We start from the raw sequence: 26,075 nt of genomic DNA, 5'->3' as shown, positions 1-26,075 counted from the left end.
ATTTGTAGACTTACAAATTCTCCCGCCCTTCCCTCCCGGTCCATGATTGTGCCATCTCCCGCGCTCTCCGCACACCTGGGGCTCCCGTCCAAGGTCACACCTGTGAGCAGAGACCTCAACATCAGTTGGGAGTTAAGACCACCCCCAGGGGGCGCTGCGGGCCAGGGAGAGGGCTTGGGGACCTGGGGCACGGCAGCGCCTGGCCCATTGGAGATGCTGGCTTTGCTGATGGGGCAGCCTCCTTTCAGCTGGACCCCCAGGCCCCTCACCCTCTTCCTTTCTTGGAAACTCAGCGATGGGGCTGAAGTATTTCTTTTGTTAAGGAACTGTTTGTTGAGAGTAAAGCCTGTTTGTGGTTGGTGCTAATGCTGGTGGTTGTTTAGTCCCTAAGAGGTGTCTGACTCTTTATGACCTCAGGGACCATAGCCCACAGGGCTTCTCTGTCTGTGTGTGTTTCCCAGGCAAGAATACTGGAGTGGGTTGCCATTTCCTCCTCCAGGGGATCCTCCCGACCCAGGGATTGAACCCAGGTCTCCTGCATTGGCAGGGGATTCTTTACCGTCGAGCCACCAGGGAAGTCCAAGTCTTATTCGAGACATGAATAAATAAAATAGAGTATAGATTGAAGCGGGGATGGGATGCAGCAGAGCTCTACTTGACCTCTTCCTCTCCCCTCTTCCCCCACATTTGGAAATCCCTGGACTCATTTCTCAATGAGATTCTGAACCACAACAGTTTGGTCCCTCCTAGACCTCTAGGCAATGGATGCCCCACATCAGGACCATGTTTCCCAGTGTCCTCCTTCCCCAGAGCCCCTCCTTGGGTCCTGAGAGGTCCACTGCCTTGCTGCATGGCCTTGGTCAATGGCTTCCGCCTCTCTGGGCGGAAGGTCGAGCCTCCCAGCACCGCCAGCCACAGCCCCCAAGACTCTGGACCCTATGCCCCCTGGGTCTGGGCCCAGCTCGGGGCCAGCGTTTCACCCTGACCTGGCAGTGGTGGTGTCACACCTTGTACAGATGGACCATTGGCAGCTCCAGTGACGCCGAGCATAAGCGGGTACAGCAGCGCTTGACCCAGCGCAAGGTGGAGGGTCTGCACATCACCCGGGGCCCCGGGAGGTGGACGCGTGTGGGCAGCCCTTCAAACCAGACCCACTGGTTCACTCTTTCCAGCTGCTTCACATCCTCCACGGGAGTTCTGTCCTGGTAGGTCTTCCGGAAGATGACGCGGGGTTCCCCAGTGGGTGGCTGCCCTGCCTGGGCTCTGGGACCTGTGGTCAGGCTGTGACCCCTTGATGTCACTGGGACCTCGGGCTCCATCTGCTCCTCCTTCTGTGGCATAGCTTCCTGTGCCCTGGGCTTCGACTCCTCACGCTCCTCAGGCTCCCCTGTGGGGTTTAATTTCTTGGAGTCCAGTTTCTGGTAGGAACACCCAGCCTCCTCTTGGAGCTCTTTGTTATTTTGTTCCGCTTCATCCCGGACATTATCGTACCTGGCAGGGAGAGGAACAGCGGTCAGCAGCATAGGACCGAGGCTCTGGTCCTCCGCTAGTGCCGAGACAGCTGTGCTGCCGCCAGCTCGGGGGGCCTGTCAGGAAAGCCACAGAGAGCCCGGAAAGAAGCTTCTCCACCACTCAGAGGCCTTGCGCCTGTGGGCAGGGGAAGCGGTGACAAGCACTGGCAGAAGGGATGTGAGAGGCTAGAAAAACCTATGGTGATGGCTGGTGGTTAGGACGCTAGAAACGTGTATTACCTGCATCGGCCAGAGGTTAGGGTTCTGCCTCTCTGCATTTCAGTTGACGGAGTGGACTGGTCCAGTTTTTTTTTTTTTAATTGTTTCTTGTTTCAAGACATCTTAGAAAGTAGCTCCAATGACCCCCATCCCACCTTACTTCTGGAGGGGCAGGATAGCTTCCTCTCAACAACACAGTTGGGGCTTGGGGCCAGTTAGGGGTGGCTGCTTTAAAAAGGGTTAGAAAACTCTGGGACTAGATGATCCTGACCCTTTGGGCTTGGTGTTTCCTGATCTCCTGCATCGAGGAGGTCTACTTAGAGGGAGGAAACCAGAGGCGTGGAGTTCACCAGAGGCGTTAGACTTTCCAAAAGGGTATCTGTCACAGGCTGAAGTCCCCTGCAGCGCGGCCGCCCCGTGCTAGCTGAGCACGTGTGGGGAGGGAGAGGCCTCACGCTCAGGGTTAGATAATCCTGAGGATAATCACGGCCACCGCTGGTCAGGGGCCCACCCGGTGTCAGGCCCAGGACCCTCACCACAGTCCTGCAAGGCAGAAGGCGGCTTGGAGAACACAGGCTTTGGAGACACACTGCGGTTCAGACTTGCTTCTGCCTCTTACCGTCTGTGTCATTTGGGGCAAGAAAGGTGTCCTGTCAGAGCCTTAGTTCCCTCATGTGAAAATTGAGATAATTCTACCTAATAGGGTTTTTATGGAGAGTAGGTTAGGTGGGAAAATGCTCTTCAGGATACCTGGCCATTGAAGGGTGAAAGTGAAAGTTGCTCAGTTGTGTCCGACTCTTTGTGACCCCATGGTCTATACAGTCCATGAATTCTCCAGGCCAGAATACTGGAGTGAATAGCCTTTCCCTTCTCCAGGGGATCTTCCCAACCCAGGGATTGAACTCAGGTCTCCTGCCTTGCAGGAGGATTCTTTACCAACTGAACTACCAGGGAAGCCCTTAGCAGGTGCCTTATAAATGTCAGCTTTCTTAGCATCGCTGGGAAGTGGGCGGGAGCTTGGCCTCAGCAGGATGACTAGCCTGTGGGGGAATCTGTGGGTGGCGATGACTTGGGAGGGGCGGGAGGGGGGCCTACTTGCTCAGAGCCCCAGGTGGTAGTTAGTCCCATGACTGGATGATTATGACCATGCTTATGACAACAGCTCTGATTTCAGCTGGGAACAGCTTCAAATCCTAGCTCCGCCATTTAGCAGTTCAGTTAATGGAACAAGTTACAGCATCTCTTGAGCCCCAACTCCCCATCATTAAAATAGGGCTACTGAATGGCTCCCTTTCTCTCAGAGCCTTGTCAAAAGGCGGGTTTCTAAACTCCTTAGCACGGTGCCTGTTCCTGTTAAAGATGACTATTGGGCCCATGATGGGGGCCATGGGCGGGCCAAGCTCACCCAGAGGAGAACCCCAGGATCTTTGGAACCCTGAGCAGTGAATTCCTACACCTTCTGGCCAGGTTATACAGTTCTTGGATCCGAGGGTTCGCGCTTTTTAGCAGCTTCAAGAGCGACAAGTGTTTTAATACCTGCCAGGCATGAAGAGACAGGGAAAAAAAAAAAACAAAAATGGAAGCTTCAGCTTTCTTGGGATAGCCTCCCAACCCCCACCTGGAGTTTGGCTCAGCTCAGCTCGGGGTGAGGCTGGTTGACTCCTCCCGGGTCACTCGTGGCAGCCCCGAGCAGCACAGTGTGGGGGCTCAGGCTCTCTTTAGTGGGCACCCAAATGCGGCATCTCACCATTTTAAGTCGGTTCCGCTCGATTACTTTGCTGACAGGCTGACGTATTATGTCCTGTGGTTCCTTAGCTTGCATCTGACAGAGAGGGAAGGAGAGGGGTGGGGGGAAATGCTAACACAGGATGAGCCCCCTGAACGCCCGGTAATGCCTCTCCACTGGGCTTATCTTGATCAAATCTAGGCTGTGATTTTTGTCACCTTGGTTTGGGGGTGGAAATGGGGAGACCATTCTAACTCTCCTGACCCCCCTTCACCTCTCCCCCTCCCCCCAGATGGAAAGACCCCCACCCCGGGCATGGCTGGACACTTTGTTGAGGCCTCCACTAGATCCAGTCCCAAGTCCAACCTTGGAAACCACCTTATTCTTGGGCCTCTTCTTTGTCGATGGACGCACGCTGGAGCTGTGGCACATATTGGACAGATGGTGCGAGACTGGTACCTGGCCCTGCCTGCGCCCTGTCCGCCCCCAGCTCAGCACACACTCAGGCTGGGCGTCAGGATGCTTGTGCTGGTGCTCCCAGGGAGGGGGGCTATGACATCACTGAAATGTGTGACAGTGGCGGGGCTGGGTCTCCAAGGAGTATGTGTGTGGCAGGGGTGGAGGGTGAGAAGGTGACTCCTGTCTGTGCAGGTACCTAGTAGGTGCCAGGCAGAGGCATATACTGTCACCATTTCCCTGCAAGGTAGGAAGATTCCCCCCCACCTTTTTTAAATGAAGAAATCAGGATTCAAAGAAATTAAATAATTTATTCAAGGCCAACACAGCTGGAGAATGGTGGAGCTGGAAACATAAGGTCTGACAATCAGCCCATGAAACCTGGTTCTCAACTGTGCTCATCTGTTCATTCATGTCATACGTGTTTGTTCATGTGCATCTGCTGTGTCCAGTGTGTTCTAAGTGCTGGAATAAAAAAAATTTGCCATCAAGGAACTTACATTCTAGTGGAGAAGAGACAGTATGTGTTCTTACAAAGATTCAATAATGGGCTGTCTGAAACAAAGTATGTATATGTGTGTGTGAATGTGTGTTTATCATAAATTTTACTGAAAGAAATATAAAATAATAAAATTCTACAGATACTCTATTGTGAATCCCGTAGGGCCAGTTTACTCTTCAGTTCAGTTCAGTCGCTCAGTCGTGTCTGACTCTTTGCGACCCCATGAATCACAGCACGCCAGGCCTCCCTGTCCATCACCAACTCCCGGAGTTCACTCAAACTCAGGTCCATCGAGTCGGTGATGCCATCCAGCCATCTCATTCTCTGTCGTCCCCGTCTCCTCCCGCCCCCAATCCCTCCCAGCATCAGAGTCTTTTCCAGTGAGTCAACACTTCGCATGAGGTGGCCAAAGTATTGGAGTTTCAGCTTTAGCATCAGTCCTTCCAAAGAACACCCAGGACTGACCTCCTTTAGGATGGACTGGTTGGATCTCCTTGCAGTCCAAGGGACTCTCAAGAGTCTTCTCCAGCACCATAGTTCAAAAGCATCAATTCTTTGGCGATCAGCTTTCTTCATAGTCCAACTCTCACATCCATACATGACCACTGGAAAAACCAATATTTTGACTAGACGGCCAGTATACTTTTCTCAAATTTTGCCTAACTTTTGCATCCATAGTCAACCTATGGTTGTAATTGATGAACAGGTGTCATTCCAATATGAATGTTAATGTTTTCATTCATACTAAAGAGTAAGAAGAAAGTGAAAAAGTGGAAGAACGAAGATGTTGGAATTCATTTCTCAATGATCTGATCGACTTGCTTACTGTCACTGTTCTCAAATACTGTGTTTACTCAGCATTTTTTGGGTGTGTGTGGCTATTTACAGTGTATAGGCATACCTCAGAGATATGGTGGGTTCAATTCCAGACCACTGCAATAAAGTGAATTACCAGAGTCTTGGTTTCCCAGTGTATATAAAAGTTACACTGTTCTGTTCAATAGCTCAGTCGTGTCCGACTCTTTGCGACCCCGTGGACTGTAGCCTACCAGACTTCTCCATCCATGGGATTCTCCAGGCAAGAATACTGGAGTGGGTTATCATTTCCTTCTCCAGGGGATCTTCCCGACCCAGGGATCGAACCTGGGTCTCCCGCATTGGAGGCAGATGCGTTAACCTCTGAGCCACCAGGGAAGCCCTACCAAAGGAAAAAACCCATTGCAGTCCCAATCTGGCTAACCTTTAACCTCAGAGATGTTCTTGTAGCTAGAGCTCCATCTACCTTCTAAACTTTTGATTCCTAGCGAGGCTAGGCGCTTTCCTGACTACCAATCCAAGTTTGGGACCGAAGTCACAGTACACAGTAACAGCATAGATCACAAGTCCCTTGAAAGTCTATCATTCAATAGATTAGGTTAGTACTTCTAATTCCCAAGGAGTTATGAAATGGTCAAAGAGACTGAAAAGTTTGACCAAGAAAGGAGAGTTCAGTCCACATGCTTTGCCCATTTCTGGTCGGTTCCCCAAAGGAGACATTGGGTGCCTCTTGGCATGGGCAGGTCGGTGTAAACCCCCGACAGGTTTCTGCCGTAAGCCGTATGAGATCACCGTGGAACTGCAGAGCAGGGCTCCTCACTTGCTTCACGCAGGGCATGTCATTCATTCACATTCCAAGATGTCTGGCTCCAGGTGAGTGATCACGCCATCATGATTATCTTCGTCGTGAAGATCTTTTTTGTACAGTTCTTCTGTGTATTCTTGCCACCTCTTCTTAATATCTTCTGCTTCTGTTAGGTCCATACCATTTCTGTCCTTTATCGAGCCCATCTTTGCATGAAATATTCCCTTGATATCTCTAATTTTCTTGAAAAGATCTCTTGTTTTTCCTGTTCTGTTGTTTTCCTCTATTTCTTTGCATTGATCGCTGAGGAAGGCTTTCTTATCTCTCCTTGCTATTCTTTGGAATTCTGCATTCAGATGCTTATATCTTTCCTTTTCTCCTTTGCTTTTCATGTCTCTTCTTTTCACAGCTATTTGTAAGGCCTCCTCAGACAGCCATTTTGCTTTTTTGCATTTCTTTTCCATGGGGATGGTCTTGGTCCCTGTCTCCTGTACAATGTCATGAACCTCCGTCCAGAGTACATCAGGCACTCTATCTATCAGATCTAGTCCCTTAAATCTATTTCTTACTTCCACTGTATAATCATAAGGGATTTGATTTAGGTCATATCTGAATGGTCTAGTGGTTTTCCCTACTTTCTTCAGTTTAAGTCTGAATTTGGCAATGAGGAGTTCATGATCTGAGCCACAGTCAGCTCCCGGTCTTGTTTTTGCTGACTGTATAGCGCTTCTCCATCTTTGGCTGCAAAGAATATAATCAGTCTGATTTCGGTGTTGACCATCTGCTGATGTCCATGTGTAGAGTCTTCTCTTGTGTTGTTGGAAGAGGGTGTTTGCTATGACCAGTGCATTCTCTTGGCAAAACTCTATTAGCCTTTGCCCTGCTTCTTTCCGTGCTCCAAGGCCAAGTTTGCCTGTTACTGCAGGTGTTTCTTGACTTCCTACTTTTGCATTCCCAGGATCATAGATAGTAGCAAAAGGTAGTAAGAAATTAGGAAGTGTTAAGTTTGAGCACTTTCCATCTTTGTTTTTAATATCATTACCTTGATGAAGTTGGTATGATTTAAGTTTTAATGATCGTGTTGCATAACAACCAGCCATTTGAGTTCCTAAAAATGTCACATCCCTGTGTTAGCAGCACGCTTCTGTTAACGTTAGAGGGAAAGAAGTGTGTGGAGAGAAGTAAACACGTTGGACGGGAAATGGAGAACAAAGGTAGAGAGTTTGCTGTGTTAAAAGGGATGGGGCTTCGCTGGTGGCTCAGTGGTGAAGGATCTGCCAGCCAATGCAGGCGACATGGGTTCGATCCCTGATCTGGGAAGATCCCACGTGCGTCAGAGCATTTAAGCCCATGCACCACAACTACGTTACCTGTGCTCTAGTCTGTGAGCCACGACTGCTGAAGCCTGCGTGCCCTAGAGCCCATGCTTCAGAACAAGAGAAGCCGCTGCAATGAGAGGCTTGCGCACCGCAAGGAGAAAACCCACCACAGCTAGAGAAATGCCGGGGCAGCTACCAAGACCCAACACAACCGAAAGGAAAAAGGAAGAAGGATGAACACTGCTATAAATGGATAACCAGTGAGTTCCTAGCGTCGCCCAGGGAACTCTGCTCAGTGTTACCTGGCAGCCTGGGTGGGAGGGAGTTCGGCGGAGAATGGATACATATGTATGTATGGCTGAGTCCCTGGCTGTCCACCTGAAACTATCGCAACATTGTTAATCGTCTGACCTGCAATACCAAATAAAAAGCTTTGTAAACTCAGTTGTGTCCGACTCTCCGCAACCCCATGAATCACAGCATGCCAGTCCTCCCTGTCCATCACCAACTCCCGGAGTTCACTCAAACTCATGTCCACAGAGTCAGTGATGCCATCCAGCCATCTCATTCTGGGTCGTCCCCTTCTCCTCCCGCCCCCAACCTTCCCCAGCATCAGAGTCTTTTCCAGTGAGTCAACTTGTCGCATGAGGTGGCCAAAGTATTGCAGTTTCAGCTTTAGCATCAGTCCTTCCAAAGAACACCCAGGATCGATCTCCCTTAGAATGGACTGGTTGGATCTCCTTGCAGTACAAGGGACTATCAAGAGTCTTCTCCAACACCACAGTTCAAAAGCATCAATTCTTCGGTGATCAGCTTTCTTCACAGTCCAACTCTCACATCCATACATGACCACTGGAAAAACCATAGCCTTGACTAGACGGACCTTTGTTGGCAAAGTAATGTCTCTACTTTTTAATATATTATCAAGGTTGGTCGTAACTTTCCTTCCAAGGAGTAAGCGTCTTTTAATTTCCTGGCTGCAATCAGCATCTGCAGTGATTTTGGAGCCCAAAAAAATAAAGTCTGACACTGTTTCCACGGTTTTTCCATCTATTTCCCATGAAGTGATGGGACCAGATGCCATGATCTTTGTTTTCTGAATGTTGAGCTTCAAGCCAACCTTTTCACTCTCCTCTTTCACTTTCATCAAGAGGCTTTTGAGTTTCTCTTCACTTTCTGCCATAAGGGTAGTGTCATCTGCATATCTGAGATTATTGATATTTCTCCCAGCAATCTTGATTCCAGCTTGTGCTTCTTCCAGCCCAGCGTTCCTCATGATGTACTCTGCATGGAATAGGACCCTTTGACTGACGAGATGAGATGTGAGGAGAGACCCGAAGGAGGTGAGGGAAGTGGGGCAAGGTAGTGGCAGAAAGTGAGGGCAGAGAAAGGCCTGATGAGGGGCTGGGACAGACGGTGTGAGATGTGAATGACTCAGGCTGCTCTGAGGAACCTGCCCACCTGGCTGCGCCTTCTCCCTCACCACCCACTCAGTCGGCCAGTTTGATACCCAGCAAGTGTGGGAACCAGATCCACAGCATACCCAGATGGACGGGTGCACATGCATGTGGGGTGCTCACCCCTGTCTTTTAGGGGAGGTGGACCAAGACCAGACTACTGCACAGGTTCTTCTTTTTTGGTTGTCAAATAACCCTTTATTTTCCTTTTTCCTTTGCAGTTCTTAACTAGCTGGGCCCTCCACAGCACCACTGTTGATGCCATCTATGATGTCATGAGGGTGGCGGCCAGCAACATTTGCAGCCCACAGACTGGGTGATCTCTTTAACGGTTCCAGAGAATTTTCTAGCTAGAGACTGATGGCGCATCTGCTGGGCAGCGTTGACAATCTCATCAAAAGTGATGGTTCCACCATGCTTAATGTTTTTCTGCTTCTTTCTGTCTTTTGGTGGTTCCTTGAGGGCTTTGATGATCAGGGCAGAAGCAGAAGGTACCACCTCAATCTGGGCCTGTCTGTTCTGAATGGTCAGTTTCACCTTAATACTCAGACCCTTCCAATCACCAGTTGCCTTGGTGATGTCATCAGCAACCGTTTTTGGAGACAGACCCAGGGGGCCAATCTTGGGGGCTAGGGCAGACGTGGCACCGACTTCCCCACTGGTGCACCTCAGGTACACGACTTTGATCTCGTTGGGGTCAGACTTCGGCGGCATGGTGAAGGCGGCTGGTGAACCCAGATTTGGGACCATCAAAGAAAGTTACACCTTTGCCTCCTCTGAGCTGAAAGCCGAAAGCTGCACAGCTTCTTATATGTCCATGCCCTTTCTTGTTAGGGCGGAGATGAGTGGGTGGTAAAAACAAAATAAGATGCTGTGGACCAGAAAAGACCCAAGGAGGTGACTTTGGAGGGAAGGCGAGGCGGACACCCCATCCCTCCCTCTGTCTGCCTCAGTCCTCTCCCGTTCCTCCGCCTGCTCGGGCTTCCCCCTCCCTGTCACATGATCTCAGCTCTTCCTGGACTCTGCTGGACTCCGGTGGGCCGCATCAGGATCGTCTGCACCTGCCACCTGGGCACCAACAGCTGGGGCCCTGCTGTGCACTGTCCACTGAGCCTGGGGAGCGGTCCCTCTAGAACATGGGTTCCTCAAGGGCAGGGATTTGGGGCTGTTCTCTTTATTGCTAACCCCCTAGAGCCTTAGAATAGTGCCTGGCTGACAAGAGGTACCCACTAAGTATTTTGTGAGAAAGTGAAAATAAACGGCATTGTCTATGATAAGGGTAATGGTGAGCGGACTGCTGGAACCCTAAGGAGCAGTGTGGGGAGGCCAGGGAAGTCTTCGTAGAGATGATGACAGATAACTAAGGTAGAATGGGGTCGCCAGGCAAAAGGCTGTGGGGCTCCTGGATTTTCAAATTACAGGTGTGAGAGGGAACTATGAAGTGGGGTATGTGCTGGAGTAGAAGGTAGGAACCCAGAGTGACAGTGGCCAAACCTGGGGGAGTGAGCCAGACACAGGCTCCATCACAGGCTGAGAGGCTTGGAGCTGGTCCTGAGGGTCAGGGCCTTGGGAGTGTTCCCAGGCGTCAGGGCTTGAGTCTGGCCCAGCCGCCTCTGCATTCTGTTCCAGCTGGTTCTTTTCACCGTCACTCCCTTTCCTCCCTTCCGAAGGTTGGGGGTGCATCCCCAGGGGGGCAGGAGTTTTTCCTCCATGACCAGATGTCATACCCCAACAATGGCTCCTAAAGCAGCACCCCCTATTAAGTCTTGTTCATCTCTTCCATTAACACAGTAAAAACCATTTATGGGCAGAGCGATACCCAAGGACACACAGCTGGTCAGCCTTCTGGATCACATCCAAGGCACTTCAGTGAGAAACCACCACTCTTTCTTTTTTCTGTTAGTTGTGGTAAAATACACAGAACATTGACCATTAATCATTTTAAGTGGGCAGTTCAGTAGTGTCCAGTACTTTCACATTATTATGCAACTATCACCACCATCTGTCTCCCAAACTCTTTTCATCCCACAAAATGGAAACTCAATACCCGTTAAACAACAGCTCCCCATTCTCCAGCCCCCTCAGGCCCAGCAACCACCATTCTACTTTCTGTCTCTATGAATTTGACTGCTCCAGGTACCTCATGTGAATGGAATCACACTATGTGTCTTGCTGTGATGGTTTTTTGCATTCAGCACAATGTCCTCAAGGTTCAGCTTGTGCCTGAACTCTCTTCCTTTAGGGCTGGATACTATCCTCTTGTAAGTATGCTGCTGCCGCTGCTAAGTCACTTCAGTTGTGTCCGACTCTGTGCGACCCCATAGACGGCAGCCCACCAGGCTCTGCCATCCCTGGGATTCTCCAGGCAAGAACACTGGAGTGGGTTGCCATTTCCTTCTCCAATGCAGGAAAGTGAAAAGTGAAAGTGAAATCGCTCAGTCGTGTCCGACTCTTCACGACCCCATGGACTGCAGCCCACTAGGCTCCTCCATCCATGGGATTTTCTAGGCAGGAGTACTGGAGTGGGGTGCCATTGCCTTCTCCACTTGTAAGTATAGACCATATTTTATCTGCTCGTCCATTGGTGAGCCCTCGGGTTGCGTCCACCTTTTCAGCTTCCGAGAATAATGCTGCTATGAGGGTGAGCGTCCAAATATTTCTCTTCAAGACCCTGCTTTAAATTCTTTTGAGTATAAACTCACAAATAGAATTGCTGGCCCATATGGTCATTCTAATTTTAACTTCTGAGGACCCCCCATGCCGTTTTCTATAGTGGCTGCACCATTTTACCTTCCCACCGGCATTTCAGTTTCACCACGTCCTCACCGCGAGTTGTTCCTTTTCATCCGTCCCTCCTCCTTTCTTCTTGCTTCCTCGCTCCCTCCCGCCCTCTCTTCCTTCTCTCCTCCTTTCTTTCTGCAACAGCCATACTAGTGGCTGTGGATCTACTCTCTTGTTTGTGGTGCTTTGTTTCACAGTGTTAGTCGCTCAGTTGTATCTGACTCTCTGCGGCCCCACGAACTGTAGGCCACCAGGCTCCTCTGTCCATGGAATTCTCCAGGCAAGAATACTGGAGTGGGTAGCCAGTCCCTTCTCAAGGGAATCTTCCCCACCCAGGGATCAACCCAGATTTCCTGCATTGCAGGCAGATTCTTTACTGTCTGAGACATCGGGGAAGCACCTATATATGGTAAAAGTCACCCTTTTTAGTGTGCAGTTCTATGGTAAGTGCATGTTATTGTGCAAACACCACAGTCAATGTGTAGAATGGTTTTGTAACCTCCCTAAGTTCTCTCGTGTAGTCCTTGTCCCACCCACAACCCTGGCAGCAAGGGATGTATTTTCAGTCCCTATAGGTTTACCTTTTCCAGAACATTTTATCAATGCAATCCTATAGCTTATAGACTTTTGAGTAGAATTCATTCACTTAACACAATGCACTTGAGATTTACAAATGTTGGGTATATCAGTGCAATATCACAGCCAGGAAGCTGATGTAAATACGATAGACAGAGCTAACTCAGACTTTGTCAGTTTTACCTGCGCTCACTTGTGTGTGTCTGTTCCATCACCGTGAACGTCTCTCTTGTGTTGTCTGCCCGTCTCCCCACAACCTCATCCCTAATCCCTAGAAATCACTGATCATTCTTCACTTCTGCAATCTTGTTGTTTCAAGAATGTTATGTGAGTAGGATCCTACAGTATGTAAGTTTTCGAGATGGACTTTTTTTCATTCGGGATAATGCTGTGGAGACTCATCCAAGTTGTTGCAGGTGTAACAGTTCCCTTTATAAATTAAAAAAAAAATCATTAGAGATTCACAGAAAATTCCAAAAAAATATTATAGAGGTCCTATATCTTGTTCTCTCATTCCCCACCCCCGAAGGGTAACATCTCGCATAACTATATTCCAATGTCGGAACCACTTATAGATCCATGTAACCCCCACCACAATCAAGGTGAAGAAGTGTTCCATCATCCCAGGCTCGCGAATGCTGTTTATAGCCACGCCCACACCTTCTTTCCTCCGACCCCTAACCCCTGGCAACCCATCTCCGTTTCTATATTTTTGTCATTTCAACAGTGTTATACTGTATAAATGGAATCATATAATATGTAACGTTTCAAGCCTGGTGCTTCCCGCCCCCCCACTCAAAAGAATGCTCTTGATATCCATCCAGTTGTTGGGGGTATCAATAATTTGTTCCTTCTTAGCTGAGTATTATTCCATGGTATGAATGTGCCATGATTTGTTTAACCATTCACCCACTGAAGAACATTTGGGCTGTTTCTCATTTAGGCTGGCAGGAGCACTCATGTACAGGTTTTACAGGGACATAGTTTAATTTCTCTGTAATAAATATCAAGGAGGATGATTGCTAGATCATATGGTAAGTATGTGTTTAGTTTTTCTAAGGAACCGCCGATCTATTTTCCAGAGGGACTATATCATTTTACATTCCCATCAGCAAGGTTTGAACGGTCTAGCTTCTCTACATCCTGACCTGCTTTTAGTATGGTCACTAACTTTTAGTTAACTGGTATAAAATGGATGCACAGTGCTTTTAATTTGCTTTTCCCTACTGGCTATTGATGTGGAACATATTTTAATGTGTTTATTTGCCATATCTGTATGCTCTGTGGTGAAATGTCTGTTCAAATCTTTTGCTCATTTTCAACTGGATTGTTTGTTTTTTCACTGTTGAGTTTTGAGCGTTCTTTATACAGACTAGATGAGTCCCTTTGTAAGATGTGTGATTTGCAGATATTTTCTTCCCACATCTGTTTACCTTAAAAAAAACCAAACCTTTTTTCCCCTTGTGATGAGAACTCTTAGGATTGATCTGCTCTCTTGTATTTATTTGACTGTGCTGGCTCTCCATTGCGGCACAGGGAATCCTTTATTGGCAGCATGCAGGGTAAAGTGGAAGGCAGAAAACATGCCTAATGAGCTGGGGTCTGGCTAAGGATATTTCCAAATCACGTGGTAAAGGTGCAACTTAGTGTCTTCTTGCTGCTTATAGTAAAACTCAAGAGGTGGTAGGGAAACGGCAGCAGTTCTCAAGTGAGTGCATAATGGTGCCTCCTGGGGAGACCTTTGTGAATGTCTGGAGACATTTCTGGTTGTCAGACCTGGAGAGGTTGCCACTGGCATCTAGTTAGTAGAGGCTGGGGATGCTGCCGAATGTTCTATAATGGACAAATCCCTCTCAACACCACCTCCTCCCTCCTGGGACTTCCCTGGTGGTGCAGTGGACAAGAATGAGCCCCCAAAGCAGGGGACATGCGTTCCATCCCTGGTCTTGGAAGATTCTGCACGTCATGAAGCAACTAAGCCCGTGGACCACAACCACTGAGCCGGAGCTCTGGAGCGGGGAGCCGCAGCTACCAAACCAGTGTACTGCAGCTACTGAAGCCCACACATCTGGAGCCCATGCCCCGAAACAAGAGAAGCCATGGCAAGGAGAAGACCGTGCACTGAGGCTAGAGAGAATCCCCTGCTCACTGCAGTTAGAGAAAGCCTGCATGAAGCAGTGAAGACCCCACACAACCAATAAATGAATAAAAAGAATTATCCTGCCTGAGATGTCAACAGTGCTGAGGTTGAGAAATCCTGAGCCAAAAGGAAGAACTGTTAAATATGAAGGAGCCAGGATTTTGTGGTCGAAAATTCTCAGCCCCTCTACTTGGCAAATGATAGTAAAGTTAAAGAGTGGTTTCCCAGCAAAGCTCAAATCCAGAGCAGCACCAGAAAAACGTGGTCCAAAGGAAAGTGAGAATGTAACCATCAAATCTTTCGTGTGCATCTCCAGAAGATTTCAGACAATGCAGCAGAGTAGTCTTCAGTCAGATAAAAGACCTCAAAAGAAACGATGGGTGTGCCTCACAGATCTTCTGAATCAAGCAAGAGGAATCCTAGAAAGCTCAAGGGTGTTGACTGTCAGCCAATTCAGCAGAAGCCTAAGAGAGAAAGGCTTATCTCAGAGGAATCGTAGGCATAGCTTTTGTCTAATAGTGTGGACCTGAATAAGACTCAGAGTGACCCACAAGATCTTAAAAGGATTCTATATCCAGAAGTATTCCCACTTGGACTTACAGGGTTAAAGAGAACATAAAATAAGAAGTTCTGGTTCTGAACAAGATGGAGCAGATGCATTCTTCTCTACCCCCCCACCCCCTCCCCCGCCAATGAGTATGAGCATGCTGTCGCGTCCGACTCTGCAACCCCATGGAATGTAGCCTGCCAGGCTCCTGTGTCCTTGGATTCTCCAGGCAAGCATCCTGGAGTGGGTTGCCATTTCCTACTCCAGGGGATCTTCCTGACCCAGGGATGGAACCCAGGTCTCCTGCATTGGCAGGTGGATTCTTTACCACTGAGCCACCAGGGAAGCCCCACCTCTCTCACTAAATGCAGTATAAAATGCTGAGCAGGCTATATGTGAGACAGCAAAAGAGACACAGGTGTAAAGAACAGTCTTTTGGACTCTGTGGGAGAAGGCGAGGGTGGGATGATTTGACAGAATAGCATTGAAACATGTATATTATCATATGTGAAATAGATTGCCAGTCCAGGTTCGATGCATGAGACAGGGTGATCAGGGTTGGTGCACTGGGATGACCCTGAGGGATGGGATGGTGAGGGAAGTAGGAGGAGGGTTCAGGATGGGGAACACATGCACACCCATGGCTGATTCATGTCAACATATGGCAAAAACCACTACAATATTGTAAAGTAATTAGCCTCCAATTAAAATAAATAAAAAAAAATGCCTGGCAGGGACTTCCTTGATGGTCCAGTGGGTAAGACCTCACCCTACCAGTGCGGGAGGCCCTGGTTCGAGGCTTCTATTCGCAGCTTTTGCAGAGCATTTTGAGCTTTCGGTGCACTCTTCCCAAGTCTAGGGCAGTCCACTGCCACTGCCACACTTGAGAGTGCTGTTACAGCTGTGCCCTTCCCAATGCCTGAATCCCTACACGTGCTAATTTAGCAGTTTAAAACAAGAAGTGTTTATCGTCTCAAAGGTTCTGCAATCAGGAATCCAGGACTGCTCCAGCGGGGTGGTTCTGCCCCAGTCACTGCTGAAGCTGCAGCCAAGCTACTGGCCAACGTTCCAGTCATCTTAAGGCTCTACTGGGGCCAGTAATTCAGTTTCCATGATCACTCATGGGATTGCTGACTTGCCTCTGTTCTTCACTGGCTGTTGGCTGGAACTTCAGTTTCTTGCCATGTGGGCCTCTCTATAGGGCTGTTGAAAACATAATAGTTGGCTTCCTCCAGAGTGAGTGATCCAAACAACAGAGAGAATACACACCCATGATGGAAGCTGTGGTCTTTTAAAGTTTTTTATGGACATGATGTACCATCTGCCATGTTTTATTGGTCACATGGAATAACTTTGATAGAGTTCAGAAGAAAGCTATACAAAAGTATGAATAAACAGAAGGCAAGGAACATTGGGAGCTTTTTTGGTGGCTGGTTGCAACATTTCAATTTTATTCAATCAAGATATTTTTCTAATTTCCTTTTGGACTTTTATCTTTGACTCATGGGTTATTTGGCAGTCTTGTGTTTTATTTCAAGTATTGGGGTGTTTCCCAGATCTCTTTCTGTTGTTATTTATATTTTCATTCTTTTATAGTCACAAAATATGTTTTTTATGATCTAAATTCTTTTAAATTTGTTGAGGTTTATTTTATGGCCCAGAAGATGATGTATCTTGGTGAATGCTTTTGCAAAGTTGAAAAGAATGCTTACTCTGCTGGTAAAGTGCTATAGAAATGTCAATCAGAACAGCTAGTTAATAGTGTTCCGGATTTCTGTATTCTTACTTTTTCTTTCTGTCTACTTGTTTCATTGATTACTGAGAGAGAAGCTTTGACTCCTCTAACTGTATTATGGATTTGTCTTTTTATTTTAGGTCTGTTTTTAGCTTATGTTTTTGAAGCTCTGTTACTAGATGTACACATACACATTTATGGTTGCTAAGTCTTCTTGCTGAAATGAACAACCTTTTATCATTAGGTAATGTTCCTCTTCATCCCTGGTAACAATCCTTCTTTTGAAGTCTACTTTTAAAAATTGTGATTTATTTATTATTTTTGGCTGTGCCGGGTTTTAGTCACTGCAGGCGGGCTTTCTCTAGTGCAGTGGTTTCTCTTGCTTCGGAGCACAGGCTCTAGCCGTGTGGGCTTCAGTATTTGCAACACGCGGCTCATGTGGCACACGGACTCAGGTGCTCTGCAGCAGGTGGAATCTTCTCAGACCAGGGATCGACACTTTTAGTGTCCCCTGCGTTAGCAGGTGGATCCCTACCCACTGCGTCACCAGGGAAGTCCTATCTACTAGTATTTAATAATTTTTTGGATTCTGTGCATTTCTTGGCTCTGTGGTCCTTTAATTATTTTTGGAAAATTATTGACCATTATTTCTACTTATAGTGTGTGTATGTGTGTGTGTTTATCTCTATCTCAGATTCAAATTATGCAGATGTTAGCTTTGGATCTTCTAGGCTTTTAAAAATATTTATTTGCCTGCACCAGGTCTTACTTGTGGCTCTCAGGATCTTTGATCTTCATTGTAGCATGCGAGATCTTTAGTTGCAGCATTCAAACTCTTAGTTGCAGCAAGTGGGATCTAGTTCCCAGACCAGGGACTGAATCCAGGCCCCCTACATTGGGAGTACAGAGTCTTAGCCACTGGACCACCTGGGAAGTCCCTCTTTTGGATTTCTCTGTTTTGTTTCACTCTTTTCTGTTTCCATTTGGGTAGTCTCTCTTGACCTATCTTAAAGTTTACTGATTCTTTCCTCAGCTGTGTAAGGCCGCCAAGGGCATTCTTCATCTCTGTTACATGTTTTAAAATTTTCTAGAATTTTCCATATGACTCCTTTTTATAGTTCTCTTCTCTCTGCTTACAGTCATCTTATGTTTTTTGTAGGTTGTCCATATTTTTCAACACATTCTTTTACATACTGTTATAGTTATTTTAAATGTTCTGGCAGATAACTTCAGAGAGTTATCTAAGTCTGGAGTCTGGTTCTGTTGATTGCTTTGTCTCTTGACAAATAGGGTTTTTTTTTTGTGTGTGTTTTTTTGTTATGTTCCTTTTTATGTGTGTGTTGTAAATTTTTAAATTTCTGGACATGATGTGTAGAACACTAGAGACAGAGCTCAGTATTATTTTTGCTTGGAAATCTTTATGTCTCTTTTTCTTAGGCTGTTAGTGTAGAGAATTGAGTCAATCTTGTCAGGAGTTGAACAAAATTTGGTTTTGGTTTGGTTTGTTTCTATGACTACTTTCAGTGTCTGTGACCCCCACGGATTCTATCCTCTCATACCCTCTCATATCCTCTCACAGCTGCACCAGGCCTTTAGCAATAAAACTTGTAGCTGAACTCTTCTTACCTGTTTGCATGGGGACATTGCCTTTCTCCAACTTCATAGGTGTGCCAGTGCCTATGTCCTACTTCTTGGAGGCGACTGCCCTTCTTTGGAATTCAGGTTAATCAGTTGCTCGGCAACCTCAGCTCACTGATGGGGTCAACAAAACTAATAATTTTACAAATTCCCTAACAATTAAAAAAATTGTTTTCAGTGTGGTAGGATGCTCTTCCCAGCTTTCAGCATCCTAGATGGAAACCAGAAGTCTAAGCCATCTACTCTCTCACTGCTCCTTTCAACTCCTGCTGTCCACCCTTAGGTCTGCTGCCTAGGCCTTCCTCTCGACTGACACCCTTCCAGCTTCAGTTCAGTTCAGTCACTCAGTCGTGTCCGACTCTTTGCGATCCCATGAACTGCAGAATGCCAGGCCTCCCTGTCCATCACCAACTCCCGGAGTCTACTCAAACTCATGTCCATTGAGCCGGTGATGCCATCCAACCATCTCATCCTCTGTCGTCCCCTTCTCCTGCCTTCAATCTTTCCCAGCATCAGGGTCTTTTCCAGTGAGTCAGTTCTTCACATTAGGTGGCCAAAGTATTGGAGTTTCAGCTTCAGCATCAGTCCTTCCAATGAATATTCAGGACTGATTTCCTTGAGGATGGACTGGTTGGATCTCCCTGCAGTCCAAGGGACTCTCAAGAGTCTTCTCCAACACCATAGTTCAAAAGCATCAGTTCTTCGGTGCTCAGCTTTCTTTATAGTCCAACTCTCACATCCATACATGACTACTGGAAAAACCATGGCTTTGACTAGTGGGACCTGACAGAACTTTGTTGGCAAAGGCCCTTCCAACTTAGCCCCTGAATTATTTCTAACCTGGATGTTCCCCCTCCCACCCTTTTATGTGGCAAATACCTGCCAAAGAGAAGGGACAGAGAGGTTCCTGATCTGTTACCATGGTGGGGACAGCTCAAAATAATCCATGCATTCCTGTTCCCAAGGACAGGCCTGAAAAGGGGGAGCTGAGCTCTTAGCCACTTACTTTGGACTTGGCCTCATTCCTCTGTGCTCGAAACTGGGACCAAGTATCTACTCCATCCATCAATGAGGAATAAGAATGAAACTGACCAAAATATTTCTTGGAAGATGAAAACTGCACCAGGATAAAAGGGGAACAGACTGGGAGTCGTGGTTTTAAGCACAGGCTATGGAGCCCTGTGCTGTGCTGTGCTCAGTTGTGTTCGACTCTTTGTGACCCCACGTACTGTAGCCCACCAGGCCCCTCTGTCCATGGGATTTCCCAGGCAAGGATACTGGAGCAGGTGACCATTTCCTACTCCATGGGATCTTCCCCCAGGGATTTAGAACTCATGTCTCTTGGGTCTCCTTCACTGCAGACGGATTCTTTACTGCTGAGCCACCCTGGCTTTAAATTCCTGCTCTATCACTTAGTTGGACAAGTCCCTTCACCTTTCTGTGTCTCAGTTTCTGTACCTCTAAAATGGATGTGAAAACAGCATTTACCTCACCAGGATTATTACGAGGATTAAAAAAGAGTTAATACATGCAAAGTACTTAGAACAGTGACAGGCACATAATAAGCTCGATAGAAGATTAGAGCGTACTTCCTATAATTTCAGAAATTTGTAGAAGAAAGCAGTTGCCTCTGTTTCTCAGGAGTGATTACAATCAAAACAGCTAGTGTTTACTGAGCATCTCCAGAGTGCCCGAGCCCTGCACTTAGCATTTTTTATGAATTATCTCACAGGAGGTAGGGATTAATTATTCCTACCTAATAGGCAAAGAAAGCAAGGATCAGAGAAATTGTTTACACAGCTGGCTAGACACTAGAGCTAGGTTTACAACCCAAGAGGGCCTGGTTCCCAGACCTGTGCTCCTAACTACTGCACTTGTTGCCAGCCACAAACTAGTTTCCTTGCTTGTAAAATAATGGGAAAGTTGCCTGCTGTATTTATTTCCCAGGATGGTTTGCATATCTCAGTACAATAGGAGAGGCAGAACTTTAGGTATTTGTACAGAGTGCTGGTCCCCTGACAAGCTTGAATGGGTCCCAGCTCTTCACACCCCCACTACCCCCACCGCCCCGCTCCTGCCTGCTATATGCCCTTCCCCCTCTTCTCCGCCTGTTGAACTCATTTAAGACTCAGCTCAGATACCAGCACCTGCATTTCGTTCTAACAAAGGAGGGATTTAAGCTTAGGTATCAGCACCGGGATTTCATTCTAACAAAGGGCAGACCTGTGTGTTTCTTAAACATTTATTTATTTTAAATTGAAGGATAAGTGCTTTACAATATTGTGTTGGTTTCCGTCAAACATCAACATGAATCAGCCATAGGTATACATATGTCCCCTCCCGCTTGACTCCCCCCTCCCACTTCCCTCCCCATCCCACCCCTCTCAGACCTGCGTGTTGAAATGACCGTGTAGGTCATTGGTTAGCGCTCTGGACTCTACAGTGATGACTGACTCCTGAGGGGGATGGAGCGTAGCAGAACCGGAGTACCAGAAAACCAGAGGGAATCGAGCCGAGCGAGGGTCGGTGGTGGAAACGGAGACGAGCGGTGGATTGCAAAGATTATTTGGGAGACAGAATCGACAGTTAATGGAGATGTATTTTAATGTGGGCAGCGAAGGACAGGGAGAAGGCAGGGATGACTCCCAGTTTCTGGTTTGCTCGTGGATGTTTGTTGAATGAAGGATCGAGTAACCCCACGGCAGCAGCATCTTTGACCGACACCGCCCCCACCCCGAACCGGGAGGTTTCTGGATCTACATGCGGGCGCAGGGTAGAAGGGAGGAGGAGAACGGGAATGAACACAGAGCCTCGGTCCAGAAGGAGCTTCTGGCCCTGGTCTGAGCCAGGAGGCACCGCGAGAGGGGCAAGCCTTCCCCTCTGGGCCCACGGTTTCCGCCTCTCTCCTCCACCCGCGCCGGCCGGGACGCGCAGCGCCCCTCTCGGCACTCTGAGGACTTGGCTCCCCGCCGGCGTCTGGGGGCGCGGCGCAGCGGCCCACCCCTCCACCCCCGACCCGCCCTGTCCCGGCGCCCACCCCGCCCAGTGCTCTGGAAAGCTGGGCGGCGGCTCTGATCGTCCCGGAGCCAGGAACCGTGGGCTGCGGGGGTGAGTCCCAGGGGCAGGGGGCCCCCGCCGCTGTGCACCTGCCTTGATGCGCGCCCGCGGGTCCCCAGACCCTCTTCCCGCGCGAGCGCCTTCTCGAGGGGTGCGCGCCTCAAGGTGCGGAGCGTGGCCGAGGGTGCCGGGGAGTCAGTCCGGGCGCCGGCGCGCGGAGGTTGCGTCGGGGACTCCCCGGGGAGTCGGGGAGCAGGGGGTGTGGGGGGCCGTGTCCCCGCGGGCCGGCGGGGCGCAGCAAGTGTCCGGGAGCGCGCGGAGCCGGGCAGAGCATCCAGGGGGCCCGGCGGGTGGCGGGGCGGCGGGACGCGTGCCGGGAACTTTTTGCCTGCCCTGGAACTGCGAGCGCCCGCCCGGCGCCCGGCGAGGAGCGCGGTGCCCGCCGCCGCCCCTCCCCCACTTCCGCCCGCCGCCGCTTCCTCGTTCCCGGCTCCCGGGGCCCGTCCGTCCCGGGGGAGCCCCGGCGGCGCAGCCCCACCCCGGCCGGCGCGGCCCGCTCCCACGCCCCCGCCGCCGCCGCGCCGGAGCGGGCGGCCTGAGTCAGCGGGGGCGCCGGGCGCGGCAGGTAGGGGCTCCGCGGGGCGGGCGCAGGTGCCGCGGGGGGCCGGGGGGTCGGGGGGAGGCGAGCGCGAGTGTAGCCCCGGGGCCCCCTCCGTCTTCCCCGCCTGCCCCAGGGTCGCGGCGCGGCTCCTGTTAGGGAATTCTTTCGCTCGCACGGACTCCACTGCGGGTGGGGCAGGACCGGGAGGGAGCTCTCTGCCCCACGGGCCGGGCCCCTGGCCGCCTCCGACCCACTCCAGGCCTTTCAGCTCCCTCCACCCCTCTTCCCTGCACCTCCAGTTACGTAAACAACCCCCTTCCCTTCTCCGGCGCTGAGCTCCGCTGCGCCCCGGGCGGGCAGCCCCCGCCAGTCTCCGGAGACTGAGGGGGCGAGGGGGAAACGGAGGGGGCGTCCCGGAGCCCGTGGTCGCCTCCAGCTCCCCAACTCTCTTGCTCGCCCTCTCCCCAACCCCCCCACCCCCCGCCGGAGCAGACAGCCCCAGGGGCCCTGGGTATTTTTAGCGTTGTGACCTGGGCGGCAGCACTAAGAGCCTTTCCCAGGAATCAGCGTCAGCGTCTCCCTCCTCCGCTGCCAGCTCTGGCCACATGGTCTCCCCACACTTCCTTGGCCCTGCCTGGCCCCTCTGGGGGTTTGGATCGCTCATGGCCCACCCTCAGCGCCGGTGGACTGGCCAGGGTCTCGGATATGCCGACTCCAGATGAGGCGGGGAAGGCAATCTGCGGAGGATGGCGATCTGGTCCTTCAGCTGGATACTGCCTTGCCTCCGGTGCTGGGCTCAGGAAGGGATGCGGAGCGAACCGGAGTGAAGGGGGTTCTGGAAAGCTCCCAGCACGGGGGGCCAGAGGGACTGGGCTGAATCGCACCCTTCCAGTTGCTACTCGCTGACTAGTGGGGGGATCGGCCAGTGAGATGTGTCAGAGGAGAGGAGCTCAAATAAAGAGCTGTGGGAGGCAGAGAAGAGATGATGTCCTCTAAATAGCTCCGGGACCGCAGCCTTCCGTTTTTACAGAACATCCTCAGGAGCTGTGCCTTGTGTTTAGAGGCAGGTAGGAGGACGATGCCATTTCAGATGTGGAGACCGAGGCTAGAAAGATGTCTTCCTTAGGGACAGAGCCAAGTCTAGAAGTCAAGTCTCTGACTTAAGAGCAGGGTTTGGAGGGGATGCCGGTGATAGTGTGTGTGTGTATAGAGAGAGAGTAGGAGGGGGGTGTTTTAGCTTTTGTCTGGGTTTTAAAGGATGGCGGGGGGAACCAGAGTTGCAGCACTGGAGGAAGGGACCTTCCTCTCTGAGATCTCTATTCTGTCCTCTTCCCCCGCCTTCGGAGGAGAGGCTGGGTCCATTAAGTGGAAAAAATGCCTCCCGCATTTGAGCTGAGCCAGCCCCTCCAGCCCCTCTCCGAAGGGCATGATCCTGAGACGTGGCCATTGGCTGTGTTCCCTGAATACAGAGGAGCCTCTCTTGCTGTGCCTGGAACTAACATCCCCTTTGTGGAGCTAGGGTCAGCCCTGCCTCTGCGTGAGACTTGAACTTTGTGGTAGTGGACTTTGTTTCAGGGAAGGGAAAGAGGGAGTCAAGTCCAGGAGTGTCCAGGCTGCAGCCAGAGGCCCCACTGCTGGGATCCTGGCTGCAGGGGGGCTCCCCAAGCCTAGGCCCCCAACGGAGTCCCCTCTCCGATTCACAGCTTTCCTTGCTCTTCCAGGAGCTGACATGGACCCAAATCCGCGGGCAGCCTTGGAGCGCCAGCAGCTCCGGCTTCGGGAGCGGCAGAAATTCTTCGAGGACATTTTACAGCCTGAGACGGAGTTCGTCTTCCCCTTGTCCCACCTGCATCTTGAGTCGCACAGACGTGAGTTCTGAGAAGAGGGACTGGGGCAGGGCAGGGTGGAAGTCCCATAGTCTTGGACCTTGGTCCCTCCCTGCTGGTTTTCTTGGCCCTTTAAACATCTATCTCCAGACCTGACAGATGTCTCTGACCATCCCATCAGTGCTGGCCTGGCTCCTCCCGACTTGCCCCTTTCTTGATATGCAGCCCCCATAGGTAGTATCTCATCCATGGAGGTGAATGTGGACACACTTGAGCAAGTGGAGCTTATCGACCTGGGGGATCAAGATGGAGCGGACGTGTTCTTGCCTTGCGAAGACCCTCCACCAACCCCCCAGACGTCTGGTATGCCCCTCTGCTTTGGGCCCGTGGGCACTGGCTGGTCAGAGCTGGATGTCAAAGCTGGGCTGGGGAAGTCTGCACGGAGGGACTGGGGGTGGGTTTTTCCACCCACGAAGCAGCTGCTTGTCCTGATTTTAGGGAAGTTGACTTTGGGGGAAGCTGGGTTGCAGATTCCTAATCCAAACCTTTCAGAAGGCCCAACCGCCTTAGTCTTTGTCAATTTTTTATTTGTGAAATCAGTGTGATTAGTTAACATAATAAATACTGTAAAAATATGATCTTTAGATTAGACAACTGAAGCAGTTTTCGTCATCTTAATATCTATTTAGCACTTTATTAGGTTTCTAATACTGTGCTAAAGAATTTTACATGTATTGTCTCAATCCTTTCTATGTCCTATTAGGGCAGGTGGGATTATTCCCATCTTATAAAGAAATACATTAGAGGGACTTCCCTGGTGATCCAGTGGTTAAGATTCTGTGTGTTCCACCGCAGGGGGAATAGGTTTGAACCCTGGTTGGGGAAGTAAGATCTCGCATGTCATACTATATAAATATATATCTATTATATATATATATATATATATATATATGAAAGAAGGACTTTAGACTCAGAGAAATTGTCACAGAGCCAGAAAGTGGAAAAGCTGGATTCGAACCCTGGCTGTCTTGACTCCAAAGCCCACATGCTGAACCTGTAAGATATTAATGGATACTATTCTTACTTAAAACTGCAGCTATTATCGATGGCATATTATGTGCCAGAGATTTTATAAACATTCTCACATTTTGTCCTGAGAACCCCTCTGGAATGTTGGTGCCCCTTTTTCACAGAGGAGGAGCAGAGTCCTTGAGAGGGGAAGTGACTTGCCCAAAGCTTCTCAGTAGCACGGAAGTGAAGTGACGTAGCTAGAACTTGAACTTGCGACTTGAGTGATTCAATTCTAGAGCTTAGTGAACTGGAAGCCAGGAGACTGGCGGGGTGACCGGTCAAGTCCCTGGGCCTCAGTGTCTCCCGGCCACATCCTCTCCAAGAGTCCTCTGAACCCCTGTTCGTGGCCATGACCGGCTCTTCTCTCTGGGCAGGGGCGGACGACTGTCCCGAGGAACCGAGCCTGCCAGTGCCCACGCCAGACAGGACGATGTCTCGTACTTCCTCTTCATCCTCCGACTCCTCCACCAACCCGCACAGCGCCGATGCCAGTGACGGCGGAGCAGACACGCCCCTGGCACAGTCTGACGAGGAGGAGGATGGAGGCCATGACGGCGGGGCAGAGCCTGGAGCCTGCAGCTAGCAGTGGGCCCCCACCTATAGACTGTGTGAGCTGCCTCGTCTCCACTGGAGACCCCAGGCCTGGCCAGAGCCCTTTGGAGAAGACCAGACTCTTTACTGCAGTAGGCACCAGGGGGAGGAAAGGAGGGTGGGATGGTGTGCCTTCCTGGGAATTAACCTGCTCCTGCTTTACTGCTAACCTTCCCCTGCTGCATCCTTCCGCTATTCGTTAGAATATTTGGAATTAGCTGGGCATTTGGAATATAGTTTTGAACAAGATAGGTGCCCTGGCTTCAGGGAGGAGAAAAAATCAAGAAAATACCATGGTTTTGGCTTACTGCTGAAGTAGGGCCCACGAGTGAGGAGATGGATGACGAGATAGGTCAGGACGCCACTGCTTTTCTTAGCACTCTTCCCTCCTACAGACTATCCTGAGTCTCCTAAACCAGAGTCTCTAAGCGGACGTGAACTCCTTAACACTCCCAGGGAGACGGTCCCGCAGCCATCCTGCTTCCTTCCATCCTTTCTGGAACAGGGCATGGTGTGAATAATAAACAGATAACAATATACCAGCCATTCCCATTCATCTTTCACATCGGACAGATATCAAACCCAATATATTTCTTTAGCTCTCTGGTGGTGGTTTAGTCGCTACGTCTTGTCTGACTCTTTGCGACCCCATGGACTGTGGCCCACCAGGCTCCCCTGTCCATGGGATTTTCCAGGCCAGA

At 49.8% G+C, this 26,075-nt stretch overlaps 2 protein-coding genes and 1 pseudogene across 4 annotated transcripts; 1 reads left to right on the top strand and 2 right to left on the bottom strand.

Annotated features, from left to right (window-relative positions):
- Positions 1-1,001: 1,001 nt before the first annotated feature.
- On the bottom strand, positions 1,002-3,888 carry TP53TG5 (TP53 target 5). Its single transcript, XM_088843738.1, has 4 exons — positions 3,823-3,888; positions 3,478-3,552; positions 3,136-3,266; positions 1,002-1,491 (listed from the first exon to the last, which is right to left on the bottom strand). Exons 1-4 carry the CDS (start codon positions 3,886-3,888, stop codon positions 1,002-1,004), a joined length of 762 nt encoding a protein of 253 aa, XP_088699864.1.
- A 5,147-nt stretch (positions 3,889-9,035) lies between these two features.
- Positions 9,036-9,525, bottom strand: LOC129564135 (large ribosomal subunit protein uL11 pseudogene; annotated as a pseudogene).
- An 11,657-nt stretch (positions 9,526-21,182) lies between these two features.
- Positions 21,183-25,913, top strand: DBNDD2 (dysbindin domain containing 2). 3 transcript variants are annotated; one of them, XM_055437760.2, is made up of 4 exons: positions 21,183-21,336; positions 23,608-23,754; positions 23,938-24,075; positions 25,158-25,913. In XM_055437760.2, the coding sequence occupies exons 2-4, from the start codon at positions 23,616-23,618 to the stop codon at positions 25,364-25,366; spliced, it is 486 nt and encodes a 161-aa protein (XP_055293735.2). In that variant the 5' UTR covers positions 21,183-21,336; positions 23,608-23,615; the 3' UTR covers positions 25,367-25,913. The 3 variants fall into 3 exon arrangements, with proteins under 3 accessions (XP_055293735.2, XP_088699861.1, XP_088699862.1); XM_088843735.1 differs by having other exon boundaries at positions 21,322-21,450; XM_088843736.1 differs by lacking the exon at positions 21,183-21,336 and adding an exon at positions 21,753-21,910.
- The last annotated feature ends 162 nt before the right edge of the window (positions 25,914-26,075 follow it).

The sequence above is a fragment of the Moschus berezovskii genome, chromosome 15 (genome assembly GCF_049115385.1).
Source record: "Moschus berezovskii isolate FMDL1 chromosome 15, NW_MosBer_1.0, whole genome shotgun sequence".
Taxonomy (NCBI): domain Eukaryota; kingdom Metazoa; phylum Chordata; class Mammalia; order Artiodactyla; family Moschidae; genus Moschus; species Moschus berezovskii.
This window is presented reverse-complemented; position numbering and strand designations above follow the sequence as displayed.